The sequence below is a fragment of the Anas platyrhynchos genome, chromosome 2 (genome assembly GCF_047663525.1).
Source record: "Anas platyrhynchos isolate ZD024472 breed Pekin duck chromosome 2, IASCAAS_PekinDuck_T2T, whole genome shotgun sequence".
NCBI classification, from domain to species: domain Eukaryota; kingdom Metazoa; phylum Chordata; class Aves; order Anseriformes; family Anatidae; genus Anas; species Anas platyrhynchos.
The window spans coordinates 103780300-103798111 of record NC_092588.1 but is presented as its reverse complement, the minus strand read 5'-3'; the positions used below and the strand labels follow the sequence as shown (position 1 = coordinate 103798111).

Sequence of the window (17812 nt, the reverse complement as noted above, 5' to 3'; positions counted from 1 at the left end):
AGTACATGGAACAGATAGTCACGATCTCTCTAGGGAGTATGTGCTAGCCTGACTTGATAAAGTTTCTTTCTACAGCAGGATGTAATAAAAGTAAGAGTTAGGCCTACTCACATCCAGTATTTAATATCTGCATTATGACAGAAGATCAATCACTCAAATCCCCCTACCTTATCTCCCAAAAATACAGTGCTATAAATACTTCATTCACTGTGTCTGAAGATGTTCTAATATATATCAGGCAAACTTAGGGAAAAAATAAAAATAAAAATAGACACAATGGGTTTTCAGTGGATTTTTCCAAATAATTGAAAGATGTATTTGACTTGAAGTCTCATAGCTCATCACCTGCAGCACTCTGTATTCACTTAATCTGTTTTACTTAATGCCCTCTAACACATTTATGCTTGTGTAAGTCTTCATGACTTGCTGAAAGTCCCTCACATTGGAGAAAATATGAAGATGCATTCCATAAAAATGGTTTAAGTGTTTAATAACATGTTTTTGGCATTGGCAAACTGAATATGAGTCAACAGTGTTGTCATGGCAGCCAAAATGGCCAGCCATATCCTGGGCTAGTTGGGCTAACTAGTTGAGGAAAATGATTGTCCTGCTCTGCTCTGCACAGGCATCACCTCGAGTACTGTGCGTACACCACAGTACAAGAAGGATGTAAAACTATCAGAGAGTGTCCAAAGAAGGGCAACAAAGATGGTGAAGGGACTGGAGGGTAATACATATGAGGAGCAGCTGAGGTCCCTTGGTTTGTTCAGCCCAGAGCAGAGCAGGCTGAGGGGAGGTTTCATGGCAGCCCGCAGATCACACGCAAGGAGAGAGGAGGGGCAGGCGCTGAGCTCTGCTTTGTGGAGACAGTGACAGGACCTGAGGGAATGGCATCGAGCTGTGTAAGGGGAGGTTCAGATAGGATATTAGGTTCTTCATTAAGGGTCAAGCACTGGAACAGGCTCCCCAGGGAAGCTGTCATAACACCAAGACTGACGGAGTTCAAGAAGCATTTTTGACAATGCTCTCAGACAAATCAGGTTTGATTTTTAGGTTGTCCTGCACAAAGACAGGAGTTGGACTTAATGATCCTTGTAGATCCCTTTCAACTCAAGATATTTCATCCATGATTCTATGATTCTATAAACAGCTGGCAAACTCGGTGTGAAGCCACTAAGCCTTCTAACAAGCTTGCAAGGGAAAGCCTAGGCTTCTTTCTTCCCCCTGCTACCTCCAAAATTGACACCAAATTAGCAAGAACCTTCAGCAGAAGTGAAGGCATAGTACTGTCTTCCAGTTTACACACCTACCCTAGGTTTACAAAGACATACTCAATGTCTGAACAATTTTTCTGTTGATTTGTTCCTAAAACCAAGGCTGTATACAATCAATACAATTGTTAAGTCACAGCTCACCAGCAGCACAAGAGAATTCAGATGAATTTATAACCATAGATCACCTTCAGTATGTTGGAGTCCAACAGGCTTTTCTCAGATCAGGCATTGACAACATCTTATACCAAAGTTACAAGAAGAAAAAATAAGTAAAAAAAATCCCTCACCTTAAAGAAAATCACAGAATCATCTAGGTTGAAAGAGACCTCCAAGATCCAACCTCTGACCTAACACTAACAAGTCCTCCACTAAACCATATCACTAAGTTCTACATCTAAACGTCTTTTAAAAACCTCCAGAGATGGCGACTCAACCACTTCCCTGAAATGAACAACTACCTTCCCTGACTAGTACATGTTAATTGAAAATTTTCTTCTCCCTAATGTTCATTACCACTTAACAAAATATTTTGGATTTTATTTTATTTTTTACTTGCTGGTATTAAATAGATATAGATAGAGGAAAACATTCACTGCTTTACAAATTGTTTGACTTCAAGCTATATCACTAAGCTTACGTAAGAGCTTGCTACATAAATGCCAACTGTTGCTATACCAATCATTATTATTTTAGGTAAGGAAATGATTTTTCCTATAAGGATGCTTTTTATACATGCAGTTTTAGAAAGACAGTTTCCCAAGTTCTTCATTTTTTTTAACGCTAAAATGGCAATTAAATATTTATGTTCTATGGGAAAGAAAAAGAGAAAGAGAGAGAGAGAGAGAGAGCAGTTCTATATTGAAATAATTAAGGCCCAATTACCTTACGCATCTGTAAACAAAAAACAGAGACATTGCCATGCAAGAAATATATTTTTTTTTCATTTTTCCTTTTTAAATAAAATTGTGGATGGCAAAATCTGGTGAATACACAGAATTGAGACTGTATAAAAATTTGTTTCTTTTTCTGAATTTGGAAATTACCTACACACTTTTAAAAATTTGTTCAGATTACTTTATAAAAGACATAATTTTAAATTAAAAAAAAATCTAAGCACTTTTGTGAAACGTGAGTTTTCTAGGTTCCTATTAGTTTAGAAACCTAGTTGCTTATCTAGACTTAGTAAAGCACTTGATATAGACATGTATTCAGTTTTGGGCCACATGCTGTACTTTTATGTTCTTCTTAGTGCAAGCAGACCTCCAAATTCAATTTGCAGTGACAAAAACCACCATTACCACAAAATTTGAAGTAGTTGTTTTTGCTCATAATTGCCATTTCAACTTATACCTTGACCGAACAATTGCCAAATCTTAACTCCAAATTTCAAGCATAATTGATACATGTAAACACATGAATTTATGTAAGGATTTTTTTTTCATATAGTATTTACCCAATTTTACTGTGAATTTCTAAAGGATAAATAAAGTGTGTATTTCCCTTAAATTAAATTAATGTTCTTAAACATTAAAATACAGATACATTTTTCCTGTATCACAAGTACTATAAACACAGGAAAACACATAGGTTCTAATCATCTTCTGTGTGTAATGGCATTCTTTAAAAAAAAATCAAAACTATTGGGTTTTTAAATGATTTTCTTTCACATCTACCACAATCTGCAACCAGTACAAATGAACACTTATCGAACAATCTCTGTCTATTCAATGGAAAATCTGTGAAGCCATCTAAAGACCCGGTTGAAGCCATACTAAAATGTAATTATAGTAAGATAATAATATGAATTATATTCAAGAGAAAAAATACTCAGCATTGCATTGTTTTGCTGTGCAACATCATGGAGCCTAAAACTTTCTGTCATCTAATAATTAAAAAAATGGTTACATCTGAAAAGATGAAATAGTTTACCATTTCTGCAAGATGTTTCCCCCAACATTTGTGAATTAATAACTTATTTTGACAGCCTTAGAAATGTTTACACTAACTAAAAGAACAGCAGCAAAGAATCCAATCTGAGAAAGCTTACGTGATGCCTGGCACCATTATAATTGAAGCCACGGAATCTAGGGGGTTGCTTAGTCAAGCTGAAAATTTGTTTTCTTTAATGTAATTCAGTGGTACATGAAACAGACCCAGAAGATTGAAGATATTTTCCTACAGACCTTTAACATTTAGAAGAATTGTTGGACTGGACAAACACCAGTGGGACACCAAGGGTACTCATTCTCCATTAATTACACCTTGAGGAGAGATAACAGTAGGTGCACCCTGTCAGAGGGCATCCACCCTGCAGTGAGAGAAGCATGAGGTAGATCTTAGCCACAAGAGACAGCATACCATGTCATTCTTATAGGGTGGAAAAAAACGAACATTTTCCCTATTTTAGAGGATTTAGGGAAAAATCTGCAGCACACTTGCCTAATTCCCCAAAGCCCATAAAGATGGGACTACAGCTTTAAAATATGATATTGAGTAGAAACTCAACTATGGGGATATACTGCACATAACTCTGACAGCAGTTACTTTATAAAAACATTATTATGAAGAGTTAATTTTGGTTATTTCCCTTTAGTAATGTTGACTCTTTAATGTAGGCAGTTTTGTATCAGAGAACCCTATCATTACCTTTGACTGAGAAAACACAAAAATTTACTAATACCAAGACCATTTTACTTAAAAGAAAAATACAGAATATGTCATCTTCAGCTAAACTTTAGTAGAAGAACAGAATAAATTGAAAAAAGCCTAGAAGATACTGCATCTTTAACATGTGTTTTAATCCAGACATTTAGGAAAACATGTATCAGCAAAGCCCTTGGTGCTCTAAATCAATGGCACAGAACCAAAGCCCACCGTCTGAAATCTGTAGAGTTTGTTTGTTTTTGTTTTGTTTTTATAAGAAAAAAGCCAGTTGATTTCTCAAGGGAATAAGTCATCATGGACAAATAGATCTATGGTCACTAGATCAAGAAATGCAAGAAAAGTATACATGTATGCTGGGCAAAACCATTACAAGCATCTGTTCAGGCAAAAAACATTACAGGCAAAACTACTGTTATTAGACTGAAACTTTTATTTGTATTTACCCGAATATAACCTTCCTTTCTTCATTAAAAAAAGGATACTAGGATCTTACTTAATTTTTCTACTTTTCTAGATGTTTATGGATCCTAAGGATAATTTCCATCCTCATGTAAACTGATTGCAGACAACTATGCAATGCCCATTCTGTGGGGGGTATGGAAACACCATTGGAAAAGCTAATAGAAAATGTTAGTTTGCTCTTTTCCACAAGAGAAGAGCCAGGCCTGACTTTAATAAACCTTACACAAAACTGCAAGTTTTTATCATATGTGGCCTTACATTTTGTTTATACATTGCACAAAAAAAAAAAAAAAAAAAAAAAAAAAAAGTCATAAAAAAGCTTTTTCAAATGAACCAGCTATATACACCCTTCTAAAGGAAATATTGAATGAAAAAAAATGTTCAAGTGTAATTGAAAACTGTCTGAGAATACAATTGAACAATACAATTGAACAAGTTGGTGGGGCATGTATTCATAGAAAATATACTTGTTTTTCTCTGACTTTGATTATACATTCATTGCCAGCTAACAAATGAACCTGTAAAGAGCACATTGCTGTTGCAATTCACAAAGCTGTGGTGCTTGAGAGTATCTACCAGTAACCTCATTATAACTACAAATGGAAAAATAATGGACTTTTCAGTTTGCTGTCAAACAGTTGATAGGAAAATATACATGCATTGTGCCAAACTAACTAAAAGTTAAAGAATAAGAAATAAACATATATGTTAGGTTTTAAGATCTGACCTAAAAATGGTACTGGGTGCAGGCACCAGGCAGTGGCCAGACCACTCTGTGAGGCGAGGCCAGGGCTGCCCCGTGCTGGCTCCAGTGGCCTCACCACAGGGCCTGGCTGAGCCCCTCGGCCACGGGTGGGCTCCTCAGGGAGAGCGGAGCTCAGCAAGGGCCAAACGCTGCCCGGCAGTGAGGAAAGAAGTGCAAGAAGCAGCCCTGTGAGCAGCCAGGGCAGGAGGTGCTCCAGGAGCCCTGCAGAGCTTGCCCTGCAGCCCTGGAGAGCCCAGCATGGAGCAGGGGAGAAGTGTGAGGAGGAAGGGGAGGCACAGAAGAACCACAATGACCATATCCCCAGACCCCGTGCCGCTCACAAGGCAGGTAGGAGTATCAGAAATCGAGAGCTGAAGTTGAGTCTGGGAGAGGGAGGATAGGGGATGGTGTTGTTATAAAGATTGCCTTTGTTTCTCAATATTGGGATATATTTTAATTGGCAATAAATTAATCTTCCCCAAGGCGAGTCTGTCTTGCAATTATAAATGATGAGTGTTCTCCCTGTCATTTTTTTGTAACCCACAAGCTTTTTTTCCCTTGTTCCTGATTTAGTGACTGTGTGGGATAGCCTTGGCTATCACTACACAAAACAAGAGTGCTCTTCTTCTATTTAATACACTATTTATTTTTTGAAGAAAATATGTATTTATGCATTTAATTTTTTAAAGCAGAAGCTCATGTCACATCTTTCTGAAATATTCTTTTTAGGGAAGCAAAAAACAGCTAAAATTAAACATCGGGTTAATTTTCTGTTTTTGTTTGTTTGTTGTTTCTTTTTCTAGGAAAAGCAAAAATATTTCCAAGGACTTTGTTTCTATCTCAATATTCTGATTTAAAAAAAAAAAATAATAATAACTTTTTTCAAAAATGCTGTTTTTGTTTTTGTTTTTTTTTTTCTTAATTTTAAAATAGAAGACACAAATGTTTTAAATTGGTATTTTTACCTACTATCAAAATAGGTCTATATTTATTACTGTTAACAACCAGAGGTAACAAATGGGCTGGGGTAACAAAAGTCTGTTCTCACTTTCATACAAAAATAAATGAACACGTACGCAGAAACAATCACAACCACCTCTTGCTGGAGAGTGGGTAGGGGAAAGCATTGGGAACAATTCTAAAGACAGATGGCATAATTTATCTTCAATTTGCGGAACTCAACTATTTAAAGACTACCATGGAACTAAGAATGTATGGGTAATAAAAAGTATCAATTTTCATGACTCTTAAGAAAAAAGGAATCCCCTCCATGTCAAAAAGCTAGAAAATATCTTAACAATGAAGCAAACTTTCAAACAGAGCACGTATTCAAATAAATCTTTAAAAGTTCAACAGTTCAATTCCCTCACTCTCCATAGTTTAACTGTGACTATTCAGCCATGGACCTTTAATATCAGAGAGAATATCAAGCTGTGCTTGCACCTGTTGAACTGCAATGATGTTGTCTAAAAATCAAACACATAGACCTAAATACGTATACGTCTACCCAGTATAAAAATACTGAAATTTTGGAGAAGTAGGGTGAAAAAAAGGTTGGATGCTTAGAACTCCTAACTGTTCCATCCACTGTCATAAACAAAGCTATTAAGCTCACATGGACCTCTGCTAAACAGTTTTGTCAATTCTCTGATTTTACCCAAAATTAAAAGCAATTTTACTTCCAATAATTTAATAAAATTGCTACAACTCTGAGAACATAATTGCACTAAATATACACTTCAAAATTGTTCTTCCTATTTAATATTTTTACACAGTTGCACCATTTAGATGGTCAAAGAAGCCTGCCTGGGCAACTTAATTGCGCTTTTATTATGAGTAATAAAATATCATGAGAGGAGGTAGGGAATTGTTTACATGGATTTGGGGATGAAATCAGTATCCTTACCATTTAGGTGAATATTAGGCATGAAAAGTGTGACAGAAGAAATACGTACACATACACATATGGAAATATATTTCATACAGCATAAAGTGTTCCGGTAGCAATCATGTCACTTCAATAGACTTTTCTTCATGTGTTTTAGTATTTTATTTTGTTTTGTTTTTAAATGCGATGCTGATGAAACAAAATGTCCAGTGTATGCTATTCAGTCTGGCCAAGTGAAAATTGATCAAATTCCACACAAGTGAAATAACAGTGGCTTTTTTTTACCTGCTTCAAATATTCCCTTTGATGTGTAGATGCAATAGATAATTCTGAAGAGGATGGAGCTCTTGTTAGGTACGTAGGGCAACCACATGAGAGAATGAAGGGGACATGGGTAGTTAGAATCAACAGCATGAAACCAAGCAAAGGAGATTTCAAGTATTACAGAAAATTTCCTAACAATGAGTACAGATGAATGTGGAATTAACTGCCAAGGGAAAAAACGGCTTAGGTCACTGCAGGCAGATAGGATTAACTAGTCCAAGACCTGTTTAATCCATAATTTTTAGCACTTCAGTACTCCCAAAACATTTGCAAGAATTGATTATTTGAAACCCTCATGGCTTAACCCTCAACAGCATCTCCTAACCTGATTTTTGCTCTTGTGAATTTTTACATGACCAAGGTTTTTTTTCACTGTACTATCTGGATAGTGAATGTTTTCTATACAAAATTATTATTTCATAAACCTCTGTGGTCTGTGTTTGCTATTTTTCCTTCTTTTCCCTCAGTCCCCCAAAAAAATCAGTCATCCAGCATAAAACTGAAACAGTAATATTTGACACAGCACACTACAAATAGTATAGCTAACAACTGAAATGAACAGATTTGCTAACAGAGCTCAAACGACATTTGTTCACTTTCACTGCTTCATAAGTGCAAACAGATCTGGTCAATGAATGGAAAAAACTCAGTTTGCAAACATTCATAGAGCTTTATTGTTCCTGCTCTCTATTTGCCTTATGTATATTATTTGCATGACTTTCTGCTGTCTCCAAGTGATTTTTTCAAGTATATCCTACACCTCAGACGCAAACCATTTGGAATTTGCAAATTCTTACTGTCAGACATACAGCTTTGTCTAAAAGATTCAGGCAATGAGTTCAGATGCAGAAAATCTACAACCGAGCCGTATGAAAAAAGCCCAAGATATCAGTGAGTACATTCCACTCACACCACAGGATTTCAGCACCCAGGTTATGAGGATAAGGTTAAAAAGTGCAGCCAAAGACTATGCAATGTTATTTCCATTTTGTAAGCATTCATCTGTTACAGGATGGAGATTAAAGGAACTATTAATTAGTTCTTTTAATCCTTCATTGCCATCAGTGATCTTGCAGGAGCTTACTATGATATTCAAAATTGTTTGTAAAATGTAGTATATTATAGTTGCCAGAGCCTCCAGATGCCATGACTTTTCAATTTGTCAGCATTCATAAACTGGACTTGATGGAAGATATATGCCACATCCTTTTGTTCTCTATCTCCAAAAGAGAATGAATGAAAATCTGCCACCAGTTTTGCCTTAACTGGTTGGATACTTTGCCTTTGGTTATATTGCTTTCTTCCTTATAATTTGCGTTATGAAAAATTATGTCACGCATAAAGAAAGACTCTTTTCCCCTTTTGAGTGTCTTAAGTAGCTTCTTTTACAATGAAACCTAAAACTCCCAATGACTAAAATATGTTTTTATGTCATATAATAATTTGTTTGCTGTTGTTTTCCAAGCTTGTTTTTCTCATGCAACTCTTCCATGAACATATCCAATAAGCAAGTTGTTTACTCACTGTTTTTTTATTATCATTTTTTATTATTATTAATTAGGCAGTCAGTTTTTCCCTATGGAGAATTAAAAATCTTTTTCAAATTCGATGTCACCATTTAGTCACAGAGATAAACATAAGGTTCATTCTGAATCTTGTAGAGGGAGACTCATGCTTTATTCTAATCATAGGACTAAAAACTTTGCTATATGACACATATACATGCAACAATGGAGTTTTTACACAGTTTGCTCCAAATGATGCATTTGAAGACAAATCTGGAACTCTTACACATTGCTACATTGTTCTGATAGTCATACCAAGGCGCTGCCTTCCTCTCTTTTTATTACAGTGAGGTTTAGTTTTTCTTTTCAATTGCTCTGCTACCTACTGATACTGAATTTCAGGGACATCCTAACTGATTCCTGCATCTAAAATCCATACAACATTCTAGGAGAGCTTTTTGAAACAAAAGTCCCTATAAATATATAATGTAAATTATTATTATTACTGTTATTTTTAAAAAAATTAAATCACTGGTAATGTCAACAGACTAACACTACTCTCTGAGCAAAACTACAAAGTTATGTTTGGCTACCTCAGTTCAACTGTGAATGCACATTTTATCAATATTTTTGTAGTCCCACACATTGTTTCCTTGGCAGAAGCTTTTTGTTCTCCTCCAAAAATATACAGTCTGTCAACCAAGCAACTTTTCATCAAATGACTGAAATCATTTTGTCAACAAGCTATGTTTTGCTTTTTCTCACATTTACTTTAAGTCTCTAAAAGCATCGTTACGTATCTACAATACTTTGTCTATCTATTTAATAAAAAAATACTTCTACCTGTAAATATTTCAGCAAAGATCATGAGTTTTATTGCTTTATTCAACTATTTAAAGGCATTTTTTTCTGTTAAAAACTGTCATATTTCAAAACAAACTAAATGGTGACTTCTTGCATTAAATACCTAAATTTGCATTTGAAGTAGATACACTTACAAGTAAATATTCATCATGCTGCAAAAATTAACTATGCTACAGTGTTGGCTCTGCTTAAAGCAGCCTGTAAAACATTTTAGCAATGTGATAATAAACATTTATTAGGAGCCATGCAAACAGTGCTACTTAAAACTTCAGAAGCTTAGTTTCTTTTCAAGTAAGAAACATTGGAATAACCTACGGTTCTGCAGATAACAAATATACTGTTGTTTGTTTGTTTTTATAAATGTATCTAACATCCATGAGGGCCCTCAGCACAGTGCTACAAACACCACAGGTTTGATTTGATTTCTTAGCTATTGCTCAGAAGTTATTTGCAGTTTCATATATTAAAAAAAAAAAAAAAAGGGGGGGGGGGGTAAATCATTCCAAGGAAATAGAAAAAATATTCTTTGTGGTTCCCACTGGTGTTTAATGAAAGAATATAGCCTTTAGACTATCTATCCAAATCAAATCAACAACCGTGAAAGGGAAACAAGCTGCTGTAAGGAATTGGGGGAGCTGCTGTTTGACATTAGTAGAGTAAATGTAGAGAAGCCTTAGGCCACAGTATGAGCTGCCCATAAGCTCCCCATAACCTGAAACTGGCATATAGTGGTGATTGAGTGACAGAAAGCAGCACTGTGGGGGAGCTTGAGTGGTTCTGATGGCAAAGGGGTGATGTGCTGACCAAGGGGGTTCCCAGACGAAATCCTGCCCCAACAGATAACAGAAAACAGCCTGCCTCACAACAAACCGCCAATCTGAAGGAATGTAACTTGTATGTGTCAAGAACTGATTGGACTGTAGCGGTCAAAATGAAGATTGTACGAGTATAAGAACCCAGGGAAAGTTTAGGGCTGAGCCTCTCCTTGGAGGATCACAGCTTGAGCTGCTATGTGGGCACCATTAAATTTTGCTGCTTTAAATAAAAGTTGACTCTGGATACCTGTGGAAACCCTCTCTGCTTGGGGAAACAATGGATCTAACAGACTGAAATCACAAAACGTTTTGCTAGTTAATTAGCACAATTGCTAGTTAGGATGGCAAAGGTCTCCAATATTACTTAAATCACCCAGTGAAGACAATGGATGAGACTTCAAGATAGGAGCTCCTTAACTTATTCTATAACCTGTTTTTTTGTTTGTTTGATTGTTTTTGTTGTTTTTTAAAGCAAATCTCAAATACCTCCTTACAGCTAAAATACCTACAAGCAGGATACTGGATTAAAATTAAATACAAATAGGACATCAGACACTTATGTTTTTGCAAGCCTGTAGACTTTCTTCAGGTACCGGCAGGATCAAATTGTAGGAATGGCGTTTAGAAACTACTCTTGCTTCTCTTAAAACATAATCAGTTTTGCTCTTAACCATTTGTACCACTCCTCATTTGGATTTCAAAGGAAATTCTGAAGTCATATACTAATATACATATACTAATGAATGGAAAAGTCTCTGAAAAACATGTCATACATTTAGACAATCTGAGATACTTCGATAGAATTCTTATTTGCTTTATTTTTATCTTTAGCACCAAGCAATGAATTATTTCTTGTTTCCCAGCTGTTCCCCTTAGGATCCAACATGAGATTTGTCTGAACACTGTCATTTCTTCAACGGGACTGTTCAAGGTTATATAATAGTTAGTCTTCTGCAAAAAAATCAGCCATGAAGTTCAAAAGGAGTGACTTCAGAGAACTATCACAAATTCCAGTATTTAATCTCCCACAAAAGAAATAACAAGCAACTCAGACTTAAGTTTACAATACTCAATGAAGCACTAGGCAATTCAATTAAACATTAGGCAACAGATTTAAGCTGAGATCCAACAACAGTTTCTACTTAGAATTAAAAAAAAAGATCATGGAAAAACTTACAGTAGGAGCAGCCGTAGACCTCAATTCTCAGCCCAATTTGGCCTTCTCCATTCCAGTCCAAAGGAACTATACGTACATAGCGAGCGATAACTGGATGTTGTAAATCATGTCGAACCACACTATCAGAGTTTGTATTTCCAGGAAATGCCTAAGGGAAAGAAGAAGAAAATTGTTGTATTAAATCTATCTCACATGCTATAAAAGTTCTGGTATGAAGGAAAGCACAGGCAGTAAAGTCCTCTGAGTGTCTAGGTAACACTTAAATTTAGTTTAAATGTTTTCTGAGATAGTGACCAAATGAATAGTGGATTTAAAAAGTATCAGTGTTCAGAACAATACCAAAACAGCAGCACTGGGACCTCATGTCCTCTTTCTACACAACAGATATACTGAACTCACATAACAGCTGCTGGTAGGTAAGAAAGTATTCCATTCTGCATCACTGATCTGTTACTCAGTTATTACTGTGTTAATAGAAGTGTCCAACTCAGAGCGGTTGTTCTGTAGAAGATATACATCCCCTAACAATTAGATTACACGCACCAGCCATCTTCCTGTAAGTAGAAACACTGACATAACCCATTTCCTACAACAGACATGGAACCCTTCAATTCTCAAATTTCCAAGAATACAAAACTCTTCCTTTGCTTCTGATGTACTAACCACTGGAAAACGAGTGTCCAGTTTCCCTCCTAACCATAGCTGTCACCCACAGGAAAATCTCTTAATCTCAAGGTTTGTAATACCTTGTAAATCAGTAAAGGACTGTTCTTAAGTGCGTTTTTAAAATGACTGAAATAAATATTTAGTGCTTGTTTTGTAGTTTTCTACCTCTGGCAAAAAGTTTTTGTAGCATCCAGCTTAAAAGTAAACAATACCTACCACTTAAAATGATAGTGGGGTTTTTTTCTTTTTTTTTTTCAGTTTATGCACAATCCATTCATTCACTGATCGTATATGTTAAAGACTACTATTCAGTTATTCTCAACATTTTCAAAGGACCCTTCACACCCCTTCATGAGTAATTTTCAGCAGAAATAAGGATCTCGAGACAGTGAACAGGGTAGTCATAAACAAAGAAAAGGTAAATTCTGCTATCTTAATAAATCCATACAAAATCCTGTAATATATTCCAATAGTAGAACTAAAAACAGCTGAAGAAACAACTGGACAGTAAGGAACACTACTACAAAATAAAGTCATCAAAAATTTGAGAGACAAAATGTACAGGGCACAATAGATATGGGTGGTAGTAAATGTAAGGAAGATTCACCAGATTACGACATGTAATAGTTCACCTCAATTTTTCTCTACTGCTGCTATTAATGTACTAAACGATTATCATGACACTCATTGCTACATAGAAGAGCTTGTTAGATACAATAATTAATGTCTATGATGCACTTTGATATTTGAGTGGTAATCATTTAGAAGGAAAATTACAGTTCTGCCTTCTGAGCTGAACAGAAGACAATAAACAACAGAAAGCATACATTGAATAAGGACTAAAAATCCTATTGAACAGCTGGCTGTTCTCTGAGTCATGTTTCAGGAATCACATAACTTTATGCAATGAATAAAGAAGCTGATCTTTAAAAAACATATTTTGTGAGCATGTAAGGCAATGCTCCAAATTTTCAGATAAAATTTGTTTTGTTTAGTTATGTGCTTGCTGTAATCTTAACAAGACTATCTTAACACGGGTAGTTTTTTGTTTTAAATTTAAGAGAATTAGGGGCAAAATCAGTTGCTCAGGAGGCATGGATATCTTGTATATAATTTGATTAAATGAATTATGAAGAGTAATTCTCAAAATCCAAGTTATTTCCTGTACCTTTCCATACTTTATGCCCTGAGATGGTAGGTAGGGATGGGGAGCAGAATGAAACCCTCCTAATTCATGAGGAAATGGTTAGTGACCTGCTACTCCACTTAGATGTATGAAAGTCTATGGGGCCAGATGGGATCGACCCAAGGCTATCAAGGGAACTGCCAGAAGGGTCGATAGACCCAAGATGTTTTCCATCATTTATCAGCAGTCCTGTCTATCAGAGGAGGTCCCAGTCGATTGGAGGCTAACCCATCTACAAGAAGGGCCAGAATTAGGACCTGGAAAACTACAGACCTGTCAGTCTAATCTTGGTGCCAAGAAGCTCATGGTGTAAAGGAAAAAGCTCTCCCTTGGAAGAGAAGAGGTACTGTCTGTGTTTAACTGAGGCCTGAGTAAAAACAATCTCTCTCCTGAGTGTGTGAACTGGCTTATTACACACCATGGAAAAAAATCCACATTTTCAGATGACAATGGAGTGGATTACCTTGAGTGCTATCACATGCAGTACTTCCAGGACAACCAGATGTTCAGGCCCAGTCAGCATGGGTTATCAAAGGCAGATCCTGCTTGACAAACCTGGTCTCCTTCTAAGGTGACACACTTGGTGGATGAGGTCTACCCAGACTTCAGTAAGGCCTTTCATAGATTCACAGAATCTATGGGTTGGAAGGGACCTTAAAGATCATTTAACTCCAACCCTGCTGCCATAGGCAGGAATGCTACCCGCTAGATCAGGACGGACAAGGCCCCATCTAGCCTGGCCTTGAACACCTCCAGGAATGGGGCATCCACAACGTCTCTTGGCACAACTTCTAGTGCCTCACTACCTTTACAATGAAGAATTTCATCCTAATGTCAAGTCTAAATCTATCTTCTTTTGGTTTAAGTCCATCCCCCTTGTCCTATTATCTATCTGAGTAAAGAGTCCTCCATCTTTTTTATAAGCCCCCTTTAAGTACTAAAAGGTCACAATGAGATCTCCCTGGAGCCTTCTTTTCTCCAGCCTGAACATCCCCAGCTCTCTCAGCCTTTCTTCATAGGAGAGGTGCTCCAGTCCTCTGATTATCTTTGTGTCCCATCTCTGGACTCACTCTAACTGGTCCACATCTTTCTTGTGCTAGGGGCCCCAGACCTGGATGCAGCACTCCAGGTTGGGCCTCACAAAGGTAGAGTAGAGGGGAACAACCTCTCTCCACCTGGCGGTCACTTCTGTTGATTCAGCCCAGGATGCAGTTGGCCTTCTGCGCTGCAAGCACACACTTCTGACTCATGTTGAGTCTTTCATCTACCAGAACCCCCAAGTCCTTTTCCACAGGGATGCTCTCACTGAGTTATCCCAATCTGTACTCCTGTATGGGATTGCCCTAACCCAGGTGCAGCACCTTGGACTTGCTGAACCTCATGCTGTTCACATGGACCCACTTCTCCAGCCTTTCCAGGTCCCTTTGAATAGCAACTCTTCCTTCTTTTGACACCATCTCCCAAAGCATTCTCCTGTGGAAAGTGGCTGCTCATGGTTTGGATGGATGTATGCTTCTTTGGGTTAAAACTGGAAGGGTGGCTGGACCCAAAGAGTTGTGATGAATACAGTTAAATCCAGCTGGAGGCTGGTAACTAGTGGTGTTCCACAGGGCCTGTTCTATTCAATATCTTTATCAATGATATGGACTAGGGTATTGAGTGCACCCTTAGCAAGTTTGCAGACGACATCAAGTTCTGCACAAGTGTTGATGTGCTTGAGGGTTGGAAAGCTCTGCAGAGGGGTCTGGATAGGCTGGACCAATGGGGCCAACTGTATGATGTTCAACAAGGCTAAGTGCCAGGTCTTGCACTTTAATCATAACAACTCCATGCAACTCTGTAGGCTGGGGGAAGAGCAGCTGAAAAGCTCCCAGATGGAAAGGGACCTGGGGATGCTGGTTTATAGCCAGCTGCGTATGTACCAGCATTGTGCTCAAGTGGCCAAGAAGGCCAATGGCATCCTGGCTAGCATCAGGAACAGTGTAACAAGCAGGACCAGGGAGATGATCATCCATCCCCCTGTACTTTGTTCTGGTGAAGTCACACCTCGAGTACAGTTTTGGGTCCCTCACAACAAGAAGGACATCGAGGCCCTGGAGCCCTTCGGGCTATGAAGCTGATGAAGGTTCTAGAGAACAAGCCTTCTGAGGAGCAACTGGAGCTGGTTTGCCTGGAGAGAAGGAGGCTCAGGGGAAACCTTCTTAACTCAAGTATTGGAACAGGCTGCCCAGGGAAGTAGTTGAGTCACAATCCCTGGAGTTCTTCAAATAATGTGTAGATGTAGAGAGCTTAGGTATACGGCTTAACAGTGGATTTAGCAGTGCTAGGTTAAAGGTTGGACTAAATGATCTTAGAAGTCTTTTCCAAACTAAATGATTCTATGATCTGTGCTTTACCGATCATTTGACAGAAAGACTTACAGCACAAACCAGCAGGTGTTTGACATTTTGAAGGTTCCTTTTGGTCTACAATCCAGTAACATCTGCTGAATGTATAAACACCATCAGCAGAGAATAGGGTACTCTGTCATCAATTTCCTGGATAATTAACATGCATTTAATTTAGTCTCCAGCAGAACAATATCCTTTAAATACAGCCTTCATTTAGATAAATGCAGTACAGTAATATATGCTCCGTGGATAATGCAAACATCAGGCCCAAATCCATCATTGCAAGGCTGCAAAATCAATTTACAGGAGCTTGTGAATTATGTACTATTGCTGTAAAATTTCTTTTTCCTACTGAGATTTGTACACAGGCTCAGAAATAGAGGTTTTCATTAAAAATTGAATTTATACAATTTGCAAAACCAAGGTTACAAAGAGTTTAATAAGATTTAAAAGCATAACGTAGACCCACATTATATGGGAGATTTTTTTATTTTTAAATGGGGAGTGACTCTCTGACTAAAAAAGACAGAAATATACAACCCTCATATAAGATCCCTCACTGAAGTATTATTGCCAGAAGTGTTCTCCTCATTGGTAAAGGAGTTTTTCTTTAAGCCAGACTGGGAAAATGATCAAGATGGATCATGTGTCTGTAAAACAGGTAGCACTGTCTCATCAGTCCAGTTCTGAAATTCTCTTTTCTACAAGCACTTCTGTTCTAATATTGGATACCAAATTCTTTAAGCTCACATTGCAACAAAAAGTTCAAGAGTGTTTTAAGTCACAAACACTTTTCTTAAAGACAGAACTCCACAGGTCAATAAAGTATTAAGAATGAAGAAAGGTAAGAAAATATGCCCAGAATTCGTTTATAACTAATAGGTTTGAGCATATGTTGGAGTTTTCGAAAGTACTCAGTAAGAGTTTCATAACTAGCTTCCTTAAGACCACAATTTGATAAGTTCTTATTTTTCAAAAGTTGCTAGAGAAGGTTTATAAGAATAGATAATGCATTTTAATGTGCCAAATAATTACATTGAAAAAGTAGATAAGCTTTTGGTACAGGAAGTATCTTCAGCAGAAGCATCAGCAATTAAAGCTGTATGATCTTTGAAATTCACTTTGGCTTTACCAATATTCTTCAGCCAAACCGAAGAGATACACTATATCTCTATACATAGATATATACTACACTTATATACACTATACATTCAGTATAATGTTTTTGCATTATAAACAAAACAAAAAAAAAGCAACAACAAACACAGAGAATCCAAGTAATTTTTTTTAATGATATTTGGAAATAAAGTTAGGGAAAATTAAGATTCAGATTCAATTTTTATTCCTATGCTTACACCATAATAATACTCTAGTCAGTAATTATAAGTGCCAAAGCTAAATTATAAATTAAAACTAAAATGTCAGTAACATCCAGCTCAATAATAAAATTAAGTAAAACTGACAAAAATGTGTTTAGTTCTCTGTAAAAGGACAGACTTGCAGTATCATTCAATGGATACATACTCTATGGATACAGCAAGTACATCACAAAATCTTATTTTGAGTAAACATTTTGATCACCTTTTACAACAAAAGATTTAAAAGGAATTCTCATAATTGAAAAATTATCTCTGAAATAAGAAGGCTCAAAACTGAATGAAAAGAAATGTTATTAAGTTAAAAAAAAAACAACTCTTTACCAATTAAGTCATGTTTGGTTAAGGAATTTTCCATCCAAATTAACTATTTATGCAAAGACAAGTATTAATAATGCTTCAATGTATGCTCTTCCTAGGGTGACGTAAATGTGGGGCAATGAATGGCATAGTAGAATGACATTTCTTGTCCAGTT

General features: G+C 36.8%; 1 protein-coding gene across 1 annotated transcript in view; it reads right to left on the bottom strand.

Annotated features, from left to right (window-relative positions):
• CNTNAP2 (contactin associated protein 2) overlaps positions 1 to 17812 on the bottom strand; it is a 1145390-nt gene that overhangs the window by 647131 nt on the left and 480447 nt on the right. The window contains exon 4 of the mRNA XM_027451306.3: positions 11719 to 11866. Within this exon, the coding sequence (XP_027307107.1) occupies positions 11719 to 11866 (148 nt within the window). The remainder of the gene's footprint in view (positions 1 to 11718; positions 11867 to 17812) is intronic.